We start from the raw sequence: 11,774 nt of genomic DNA, 5'->3' as shown, positions 1-11,774 counted from the left end.
AACATTAGCGCATGTACACAGGTTTTTTAAACACAGGGAAACCTGTTAAAAATAGGTGACAGACTCCTTTCCCTTTGCTGGGAGATTAGAGACGTGTACATGACTCTGCTGCAGGTGAGTGTGCCTTTTTTTTCTTTTTGGTGGACTGTCATGGTTGATGTCACGGACAGGCTAGAAAACAGGTTCATAAACAGCAGAAAGCAGCATGGAGGCCAGTGAAATGTGACAGTGGTTACTTCTTTTTATATATCCCTGACTTAATCAGTCAATGTTTCACTGCTGCTTGCACAAAACAAGCAGTATTCTGGGGTGGCATGTCATTGCATCTCTGGAAAAGGAACTAAAATCAGTGCGTTCACTCCGACGTTTTATTTCCACCAGTGCAGATTAAGCTGGAGCTGATTTATACCTGTGTCTATTTCCACTGTGAAAAGTTGTGGATGGTACTAATGGAACCGTTCCATACCTTCCCCATTTTTGGTACCCCCTCTGTTGGGTTCCCTAGCACACAGATCTGGTACTAAAAGGTGGAGCTGTAAACACTGCAGTCCATTGATTAGTCAATAGCAGCTCTGCTCAGCACTGAGCTGTGGCTGGTTTTGACGCTCATGTTACCACTGTTCATACTGTGGAGGGTTTTATTAGTAAACTGTAACTATAAAATGAAAGGATGTTTTGCTGCCTCTAGCAGCAGCTGTAGTCAGAAAAAATGACTTAACTCACAGGGCTCACTGCGGGCAACTTTTAAAGTGGAACATTTACTTGTAATGCTACTCAATGAATGAGTTGAGGACGTAAATTGATCAACACACCTTAAATTTCACTATGACAACTTTGACCATCACTTTAGCTTTTATATGACATACACTTTTAGTAATTAGTGGATCTTCAAGTGTTTATATTTATTAATTTCAGCCGGGTTATGTGAGCAGCATATATTCTAATCCTCACTCGGAATATAAAGTGTTGCAGAGTGTCGTTCCTCTGGGCTCTGGCAACACTAAACTCCTGAGCTTGCCTGAGAAGAACTAAATGCACGAACCTGCTATTTTAAATATCCCATGGAGAGAGACTCTCACTGCAGCCTGTTCTATTTTGTTCAGAAAATGTCAGCATGCAGCTTTGTTCTGTGGACAATAACTGGGGTGCAGACTTCAATCTGTGTCAACAGTAATGAGGAAATACAGTAGCCCTTTTTAAACAGGAATTGTGCAAATTTGCAGGAAAGCCCAATCAGTCTTTTTTCAGCATTGGCAGTATAAAAACAAAATCGGGGAGTGCAGCAAAATGCCGCCTACCTGCTTTTGTTTATATAGAATGCGCCTTTTTCAGTACAATGGGGGGTGTGAACAAGTAACACAACGTGTAGCTCAGCATGTGATGTAACCAGTGATGTACTCCGAGGGAAGCCGCGGCTGGTCAGTCCTTTGGCGATTCTCTCGTAAGTCGGCCCGTTCTTCACCATTCCTGTCATCTGACGGTTAATGGCCTCTTTGTTTGCGAGGACAAGGAGGCTTCGCAATTCCTTGACTCCGCAGTTGCTCATCTTTACAGTGTCTTTCAGGTTTGTGTTTCCCTCTTGCTACTAGCTGCTCACTACTTCCTGCTATCAGCTGCTTCCTGTTTATTCACCGCCAGTGGCTCGCACGTTCGGCGTCATCAACAGCTCCTCCCACAAGTCTTCAACAGCCCCTCCCATTGCAGAAGGGCGCCTTGGTCTGTTTAAACTAAAAGGTTCCGCCAATATGGCTACCCTACGAGGCGGAAAATTGGGCACCTCGGATCAACTCGCCAATCCGGCTCTGTGTGTCTAAACGCTCGCAGCATGCCGGCAAAACGGCCCAACATTCATGGAAAATCTGGCAGTGTAAAAGGGGCTAGTGAGTGCTGGACAGAGCAGTGAGTGACAACAACCCCGCCCACATTTAAGAGTACCGTTTGCAGTGGAAACACTAGGGTCTAGGTACCATGTGTGAAGCGTGTGCTTGGTGGAAATGGGGCTTTTTTTTTTTTTTACCTGGGTATGAATGCCAATTGTAACCTTCCCATTACTTATAAAAGCCAGATGAGTGGTAGTAGGTTTTTTGGTAAAGGGGTTTTATAGAATTTCAGATTTGACTAAGCACTTAACTATTTGGGGAAATACGAGAGTTAAATGAGAGGATTACTAACACTCTCAACATGAGAAGTGGTATCAGTTACCTCATCTTGTTCAAGAAAGTGAATAAGCTCATATCCCAAAATGTTGACCCTTTTGATGTTGTCTGACAACTGTGCGCCTAACAGATATGCATCATTTATGAAATACAGTCACAGAGGATGAATTTTCATTGTTGTACTCGTGAAATTTAATTGAACAATTTCAGGGTGGATTAAGCAAAAAACATTCCTCTTAAATTAACAGTGTGTAAGACTGAGAGGGATTTAGTGGTATCTAGTGGTGAGGACTGTAGATTACAGCCAGCTGAAACATCCTTCAGTGTTCATTATACAGGAGGTTTTTGCTGGGAGCTGAATTATCCACAGAGGTCTTCCTCTCCAAAACAACACACAGGGTGATTTAAATCAGTAAAAACACTAAATAAAGCAGTTTCATGTGACAAATCAGTGTTTCTCCAACGTTGTTTGGCATGTCAGAGACAGGCTGCTAGCCCAGCACCTGGTAATGTGTGCTCACCATTTTTCTTTGATAACTTAGGATCCAGAATTTTAGGAGGTTTTATAACAGGAGCCGAATTATCTGCAGAGGTGTCTTACTTTCCAAATGATTTAAACTAGTAAAAATACTGAATTGTGGAGTCGCAGAAGGCTTTCTAACTTTGGCGGCCGATGTGAAATTGCGAATAGCCCAATCTAGAGCCAGTATTCGGTTTGCCCATTCTGGGCCACCATAGAAACATGGCAGTGAATGTGGCCATCTCCAGAAACAAGGACCAGCTTCCTATGTAAAAAAAAAAAACAACAATTCTTATTTTCAGGTGATTACACACAGACAAAAAAACACATGTATTATATTCTATGTCTGCCAATATATCCCCACACTGGACCTTTAAAGCGGTTGAACAGATGAAAACATGCTCTCAAAAGAAAAAGAAAAGTTCGGCTGTAATATTCATGATGTAAAACTCACAAATACAGTTGGAAAGTTTTAAAATTTACAGCGTTAGAGTATAGAGTATATCAGCATTGCAGTGTTGCACTGTCTGTGTCAGCAGAGGGAGAAGAAGCTTGAAATCTTTGTTCTGTTCTGTCATGTAAAAATAATTTTGTTTTGTCAAGTCAAATCTGTTCTCAAACATGTTATATTTCAGGCCTGGTAGCAGTGAGTGGGAGCTGAATATAACTGTTCCCATGTCAGTGGCAGCTGTGTATCGGGGGGTAGGCGAGAAGGGCTTGTAAAAACATGGCAGCACACAAGTGTGAGCAAGTGCCGTTAGTAGGAGGATGTGTTTACTCTGGCTGAGGTGTGAAAGACACTCTGCTGATCTGTCCACCAGGTTTATCTGGATGTCAGACTAGAGGGCAGCAAACAGAACACACACTGGAACTAATGATTTAATATGATGTAGTTTGACCTCAGAGATTTGGCTCATTAACGTAACGTTAGATTTAGGTTTCTATACTCAAGGTGGATTGGAGTAATGAAATATTATCAACACACCCAACAAGTCAACACTCAGTCCTTCCTCTCTACTTTCTGTTTCACCAATTACATTTTTGTCAGGTGATTGTGTAAAGTTTTTCTGTTGAATGTTATGTTGCGAATGTCACCCTCTTACAATTAGAGGAAATTTACTGTCCACCTCTGGCTGACCCCTCCGGCTCCAGCGATGTTTCACACCTAGGGTGCAGAATGTATCCCCCTCACCTGCTACCTCACTCACTGACATGCATACCACACAAGTTTAAGAAAAACTTGTCACACTCAACTTAAAGTGTATTTTTATCTGCCTGTGTTTTAAGTAAGTGAGTGAGTCTTAATTATCTTCATCATTTTTATCATTCCGATAATGTGACTTCATCTCATCGCCGAAAAGTCAACTGTGATGTCATAGAACAAGGAACCACAGGGCACATTTTGGGAAATATGATTGTTTTGGGAAACATCTTCATGTCCATGATGTCCCATGATTGTCTTTCACATGTGCAGTAGTGAACCAACTGTTGTGTGAGCAGATATAAATGGATTACAAATGAAAAGGAAACACCAACATAGTGTCCTGATGTCATGGGCAGATCATGAGACAATGGGGCCTGGAGCACAGATATGAAAAAGGCCCCATCACCTCTCCTACATTTGTGTCTCCTTGTGGTTATTTTGGCCCTTTTTGTAGTTCCTTTGCAACTGTTCGTGGTCATTTTGAGTCTCTTCCTGGTCAGTATGCATTCATTTGAGTGACATTTTGCAGGTGAAGACAAGGGGGGGCCCTCACACTTTGGGCCCCTAGGCTATGCCCTGTAGGTCTGTTCAGAAATCCACCCATGCTTGTAAGCTTTTTGCCTTTTGTTTTACTCATTTATTCATTTCTAATTTCTTTGTCAATAACATAATTATAACAACTGGAAGCATTTTGTGTTCTTGAATATTAACCAAAAAATATAGTTTATTATTTATCCTCAAGGATGAAATTTTTTTCCACATTAAGCGCACAAATAAATAAGACATACGAAATTATACAAAAATTATACAAAGGAGTCACAGACATGGATTGGCATTCTACACACCACATACTGGATTTCTTGTACAGCTAAAACAAGATTACTTATATAAAGCTTATGTGGTTATGGGAACAAAGCTCTTGATAAAATGGACCTTTCTGCACACGGGTAGCTGATACCTGTGTCCAGAAACAAAGGGGGGTGAAGTTCTGGTGGAGAGGATGATCTGGATCCTTTGTGACTGTGAGTGCTTTTCAGATCAGGGATGAGGTGACACAATTGGACAGGTCCTGGGGACCAAAGCAGTATGTTCCGATAGATTATTCCTCCATGCTGTGGCTATGATCTTTTATTCTTTGCTGTGTCACCGTTTACCGTGGCACCAACATGTCCCCACAGCTACCACTGAAATGATATCTAATTTGATATTATTCCAAGCAGAGGGAGCACACTGGAGGTCGTGGTGGGGTTGATGCACTCAGGAGGGCCCAGACAGGTGGCAGGCAGCCCAGCCTCAGAGCCTGCTGTGGGTGCGTCGTCCACCCAGAGGTGCCAAACTCCCAGTCAGGCTCCCACAGCCTCGCCTTGGTCAGGGTGACTGGCAGGGTCACAGTGTGGGTTCAACCCCAGTTCACCCTGCCCTCAGCCTGACATGACACACATCTTACAATTATTTTGGTGTCTTATATTTTATCTTTTTCCACCTCACCACCCCTCACTGTTCAACCTAGTTTTCATTATTTAGGCTCCCTGGAGCTGGCGGGGCTTCAGTGTTCCGGTCAAAGGAACTAAAAAAGGCTCCAAGCTGAAGGACACCCTCTATAAAAACCAGACAAATTCAGCATTTTGGACCCTTTTGTGTTTCATGTTTTTGTTTCACAGAGTATTTTTTTTAGTTATCTGCATTGCTGCAAGCCATTTCTCCATCAGGGATGATAAAACCCTTCATACCGAGCCAACTACAAAGTGCTGCTGTTTTCATGGAAACTGAATTGTGAAAAATCAGAACTGTCCACTGTGTTGAATACAGATGAGATTTATGTCAGGAGTGATGTTACAATGATTTAATAAACAACATAGATTGATAAATAACACAGACAAATTGCCTCATGGCTCAAAAAAGCAGCTGCATGCACTCAGAGCGGTTGGGGAGAAACAAAGTGAAAAGCATAACTTCACTGACTCAGCATTCACCCACACATTATTGAAGGAAGAACTGAAAACTTGGGCTGGTGGTTATGTTGATTTTCTCTAAAATTCAAAATATCCCATCTCTATATGTTCTAATTTGACCAACTAAGCACTTTAGTTCAATATTGTCCATGTCAAATATCTCAGTGTGCTCCTGCAAAGCAACAAAAGATAGAACATCACCATTTCTGAGTTCAAATGCATCACTCTTTCTAAATAGATTCGATGCTAAAAACAAAACCTGGTGAAACACAGGGAAACACAGGGAGAAGAGGGGTGAGATGGGGACAGAGAGAGGGTAGCAGTGGCAGTATTTTCCAGCGTTCCCGGTTCTCACAGCTGAGGTGTGAAGTGACACCTCCAGACTCATCAGTTCTCATCAGCGTGAAACCATCACGCCTCTGCTTTAACTGGATAATACACCTCATTAAGCTTCATTATAAAAGTATTTACATTTACATTTCAACCATGTAGGACACAGGTTTCTATCCAGAAGCACAAACAACAGGAGCAGCAGCAGCAGTAGCAATGGAGGAAGCTTCACTCCCAAGATCAAGATAAAGGCAGTGAAGGGCTCAGAGATCACAGTCTGACTGGCTGTGACAATAAAATGATCATGCTGGTGAGAAGTGCTGGGATATAAAGTGAAGGAGATCAAGTGAAGGGCACAACACACTGATGTCAGGTTCAAGGTTGGAGTGAGGTGAGGAGGAAGAAGCATGAGAAGGCAGTTTCACCCTACAAAGAGGACATGAATCATCTCTGCTCTCTTGCAGCAATAATGAGAAATCTCCTGACTTCTCAGACATGGACATAATGACCCCAGCCTCTTCAGTGCTTTGGTTTGCCTGCTTATGTACGCTTACAAAATAATCTAAAAATCATTTATGTTGTGTCTCAGGCACAAAGCATGCTGCGTTGACGCAGAGCCCACACCATAACCTACGCCATAGCCTGATGTGCACCTCCCCAGAAATAACTACACTTTGCTGCGATGCAGACCTCCTGTCTAATTTTGTAAACCGAAACCATTTCCCTCAGTGGAAATGAAGCTTTTACTTACTGTTAGTTCACAGAGAGGAAACATGAATTGTGAAGACAATAATGCCTCCACAAAATAGCATTTTAAGTCTTGTGTGATTTATCCTGGCTTCATATGGGTAGAGGAAATCTCTGCTAATTGCTAGGCTAATTAAGACAATGTAAAATGGCATACACTTGTGCTAATAATGTTAGCATGTTGTATTTGTTTGGAAAACGTGTTTGGTCTAAGACATATATTTTGCCGGTGAACCTTGTGAGTAGTAATGGAGCCCAATTTTGTAATGTTACCTTTGTTTAATGTTGCTGTTGTCCTGAGTATCATATAAGTAGAGCTAATCTCCACTAATCGCTAGGCTAATTTACACAATGTATAATGCCATAGGCTTGTGCTTATATCATTAGCATGTTGTATTTGTGGGGAAAATGTGTCCAGCAAAAGACAAGTATTTTGTCTGTGAATCTTGCAAGTTATAATGAAGCCAATTTGTGTACTTGTAATTGAAACTGTCTCTACTAAGCCATGTTTAATGTGTGTTTTGGGTGTGTTTTGAATCAACTAAATACAAAGCACAAGTATGAATGCTCACACCGGCATAGGCCACATGCCTAAGCTACGGCGTAGGCTCTGTATAGAGCTGACACACAAGTATAAATCAGCCTCACGCTTACACCTTCTTGCTAAAACTGGGTGTAAATCTGTTGCCCAATCAGTGGCAGGCGTAAAGTAAAATATCTTGGCCCTTTATCAGCAGCCTGATAAAGCCTTCAACACAAGAGTGACAAACCTTGAATGACAACCCGCATTAGCTTTCCTGCTGAAGTCTTCTTTTTCTCTCACTTATTTACAAACATGTTGAACAAGCTGACATTCACCAGGGAAAAGTGCACTGCTAATGTCAGTTATCAAGCTAGATAGCTGGCGCATTAGCTGCCCAGATGCAGCACGTTTAGAAGCAGTATATAAATGTACCTGCAAATGGCACTTACATGGTCCTTACTCTTTAATAGCTCTAACAACACACTATCTTACCTTAAATTGTAAGCTACAGTCAATTTTGTTTGCTTTTTCTCTCCTTTCACATTAGCTGTCAGTCATACACAGCTGTGCCTCTCCTGTACAGCTCTATTAGTCTTTGTATCTTGATGTCAGTGAAATTCTTGTTCTCTAATCCATAATAACGTTGCTGCAAATAATAAATGATGAGCTACATATCAACAGGACAGCAGGAGGATGTTAACAATGTATCTTAGCAAAGCATGTGCTGCAAGGCAATAGCAAGACATGTTGTAAACATTCATATGAACACACACCACTAAGACCGGGTGTAGTTAAGACTAAGATTAAGTGTGGCTGGTGCAACCAATATTAAGTCCATTCTAAAGACCAACTCAGCACCATGCTTAGTAAAGACCAGCTGATGCAACCCGCTCCATGAATCATAATTCAGAGATGCAAATTCTGAAAGACAACTTAAAAAGGGAGACATGATCCATATCTACAGTCCTCTTGATAAAAATGTTAACATCAGACCATCTGTGTGATGTTCATTTAATTAATGAACCTTTTTTCTATCATAGCATGTAGGCCTAATGCTATAGTAAGTTACCCTCACGTGAACGTATACTGTCTTTCAAGATTAATAACAATTTATTACTGGTGGAAGAGACACTTAATTGAGGTAAAATTAGCAGTATTACAAAGTAAAAATACTCTGTTGCAAGTAAAAGTCCTATATTCACAGTTATATTACAGTACCACAGTATAGCAAAATGTCAGAGTATCAAAAGTATCACAAGTAAAAACACTCATTATGCAAAACGATCTCTTTTCGGAAAAGATTATTATTATTTATGCATTAACATGTAAGTAGCATTTTAATGTTTTAGTTGGTTGAGGTGGAGCTGATTTTAACTCTAAGTTAATAAACACATTCAGTTCAGACTTGTTCACCATGTTTAGATCCTGAGATTATATATTTGAACACTGGATTTTTATGCATTACTTTGGTGGTAATCACTCTCAGATCCTTACTGAGTTTAATGTTTCTTTTCCTAAATTTTAAATAATTTCAACTATATATATATATATATATATTTTCTTTTTTTTTCTTTTACATTATTGGTGATGGGATTTTATTTGTGTTTTACCGGTGCAGAAACAAGTAAAGTTAGCATTTGATCACAAGTTGGAAAAAATACTGAAACATCATCAAGTGCTTAATAAAGATTATGGGAGTTTTAACCTGGTGTGACATTGCCTGTGTCTATCCAGGTATAAAACAATAGATTTATAGTTTTATTTTTGCAGTGGATGACTTCTTTACACTTTCCTATTTATTGTCCAGTTCAGTGACCAGTATTTTCACTTTAAAAAGTGAATGTGGGAGAAATCAGATCTTTCAAAACAAACCCTGTCCCTTAAACATGTGCAAAATGCATCTTGGTTGCTGCAGGGACAAAAAGCAAAAACTGTTTATTGTTTTGAGCAGGAGTCAAAATTCACACTCCCACTCCTGTAGCTGAATTTTCCCAGACACAGAGGAGAGGGAGAGGAACTGAGACAAGGTCCCAGTGAGGGAGCGTGTGTGTGTGTGTGTGTATGTTCAGGGGCAGTGGCCTCTGCTGTAGACAGTGATGGTTTGTGAGAATCTGCGGAGGTGTCACTTCACACCTCTGTGGCCTGGCCTGGACTTAAAAACCAGTGCCACAGACCTGAGCAGCACTCCCAGCCTCAGTCTCTCCACACAACATGGATACCTCGTCAGTGCCTCTGCTCAACTACGGCCTGCAGTACCAGTGGTGTTCTGACTCGGATCTCTCCAGCATCTCCTCTTCAGAAACCCTCTCCCCTGTTCCCTCTATGGATTCCAGCCTCTCTCCTTCCTACCAGCAGCTGCCACAGTCCACTCCTAAGGCAGCCAAGACTGGATATTCCCAGACTCTCAAATCCTCACCCTGCTCCCATTCTGGACGTGGCCGGAAGACGGGCCGAGCCACCCGGATGCGCAGCAAGCAGAGGGAGAGCGCCAGCGAGAAGGAAAAGCTGAGGATGAGGGATCTGACCAAGGCTCTGCATCACCTCAGGTCCTACCTCCCGCCCTCGGTGGCCCCTGCCGGACAGACCCTGACAAAGATAGAGACCCTCCGCCTTACCATCCGCTACATCTCCTACCTGTCGGCCCAGCTGGGCCTCAGCGAGGAGGTGCTGTTTCAGAGGAGGGAACAAGGAGACACCTCGGCCAGTGACATGTCCTCACCTGACATCCTCAGCTACTTCCAGCACGGGTCCATGGGAGGACAGGGGGCCCAGCTGCAGAACCAGAGCCTGTACCCAGCCCAGTGTCACAGCCAGAACACCATGCTGCATTCTGGGAACTGTAGTTTTGGTGTGGATCAGTACAGTGGACAGTACATTGAAGCTCCTCAGGGAGACATGAGCATGGATACCATTCTGCAGTCACCTCCAGCAACACAGCCCTGCTGTCAGGTATGTCAACATTTACTCATTAACATAATTCATATGGATATCACACATCATGCTTTTTTTTTTTTTTAATTAAAAAAATACAAAATACTAATCAAATTTCCTGTTGATTCTTTAATACAGATGTGTGGCAAAGACTTCTGCATGCCGCTGGTTCCCAGAGAATACTGGGGTTAAACACCCCAACACATCATCATCACCACCATCATCTTCATCATCCAACAACAGACACAAACTCTGTTTTAACTGCCTCACTGTGAAACAAGTAATTTATTTATAATATATATACTATACTACATTTTATTTATTTTGTCCTGTGAAATGTTCGATGTAAATATTGATATGTCTAACAACTATTTTTCTATTTCTTTATACCACTATTTATAATAAAAATGTTAAAATGCCTCATGTGTTGTCATCATTTGAAGTCTTGTCTCCATGATGCAGTGCAGTTTAACTCGTGGTTGTACTGGTTAGCTCCCAGTTTGTATGTGAATGTGAGGTAGGATGGAGCCCAACGAGAAATAAATGCTACAGTGCGCCCTCTGCTGGTCATGAAGGCACACTGGCACCTCATAAGATGAGAGCAGCTTCTCATCTGGATGATGGATCTCAGTGGGAAACATAAAAATACACAAAAACCATAAAATGGCAAGCCTAACTATAAACTGAAGAGATTCAATATTGGGTTGTGAGGTGGTTATAAACGATATTTTTATTATAATAATGTATCAAATAACAACATGACAATGTGAAATGGGTTGCTTGTAGTGATTAAGCTTCAATAAATTACCAGACAGCAGACAGACACAGTTAGAGATGAACTGGTGAACATATAGTGAAGCATTAAGCAGCTAAAGAGCCAGCCATTCACTCAGGAGTTGTTAAAGACCAAAAACTGACCTGAAAGGAATGCCGCTGTTACTCTGCAACTGCTGGATGTGTAAATAAGCGACAAGTTCGCCATATCAGCTTAAACAGTGCACTTGCAAATGACTAAAGATGGTTCATATTTTATAATATAAGTAGTAATAATAATAGTAACACAACTGATGATATTAAAATTTAGAGGATGTGTTCATTTGCAATTCTCGAAACACTTAAACTCATAACTCCTACTAAAAAAAGCCCCCATAGGTGACTACTCCAAAATTGTCTAAACCTCCTTAGACCCTGTGTCCTCAAATGGGGACATCACAGTTTGGGTTTACTTAACCTTATACTTCATTCTGCTTAACTTAGACCTGTTGCAGTCTGCAGCCGATCCCGACACAAAATTGGACCAGGTGTGTACAATGTTCGTAGTTTGATATGCCATACAAACTTTACCAATTTTAGCAACACTAACAAGATAATACACTTTTAATTAGAAAGTACTCGTTGGAAATTGGGGTTA

General features: G+C 41.4%; 1 protein-coding gene across 1 annotated transcript; it reads left to right on the top strand.

Moving 5' to 3' along the window:
• Positions 1–9,455: 9,455 nt before the first annotated feature.
• On the top strand, positions 9,456–10,555 carry LOC117260015 (uncharacterized). Its single transcript, XM_033631875.2, has 2 exons — positions 9,456–10,381; positions 10,502–10,555. Exons 1-2 carry the CDS (start codon positions 9,644–9,646, stop codon positions 10,553–10,555), a joined length of 792 nt encoding a protein of 263 aa, XP_033487766.1. The 5' UTR covers positions 9,456–9,643.
• The last annotated feature ends 1,219 nt before the right edge of the window (positions 10,556–11,774 follow it).

Source organism: Epinephelus lanceolatus, chromosome 2 (assembly GCF_041903045.1).
Source record: "Epinephelus lanceolatus isolate andai-2023 chromosome 2, ASM4190304v1, whole genome shotgun sequence".
NCBI lineage: Eukaryota > Metazoa > Chordata > Actinopteri > Perciformes > Serranidae > Epinephelus > Epinephelus lanceolatus.
The sequence above is the reverse complement of the archived record's forward strand: the minus strand, read 5'-3'. Positions and strand labels throughout refer to the sequence as shown.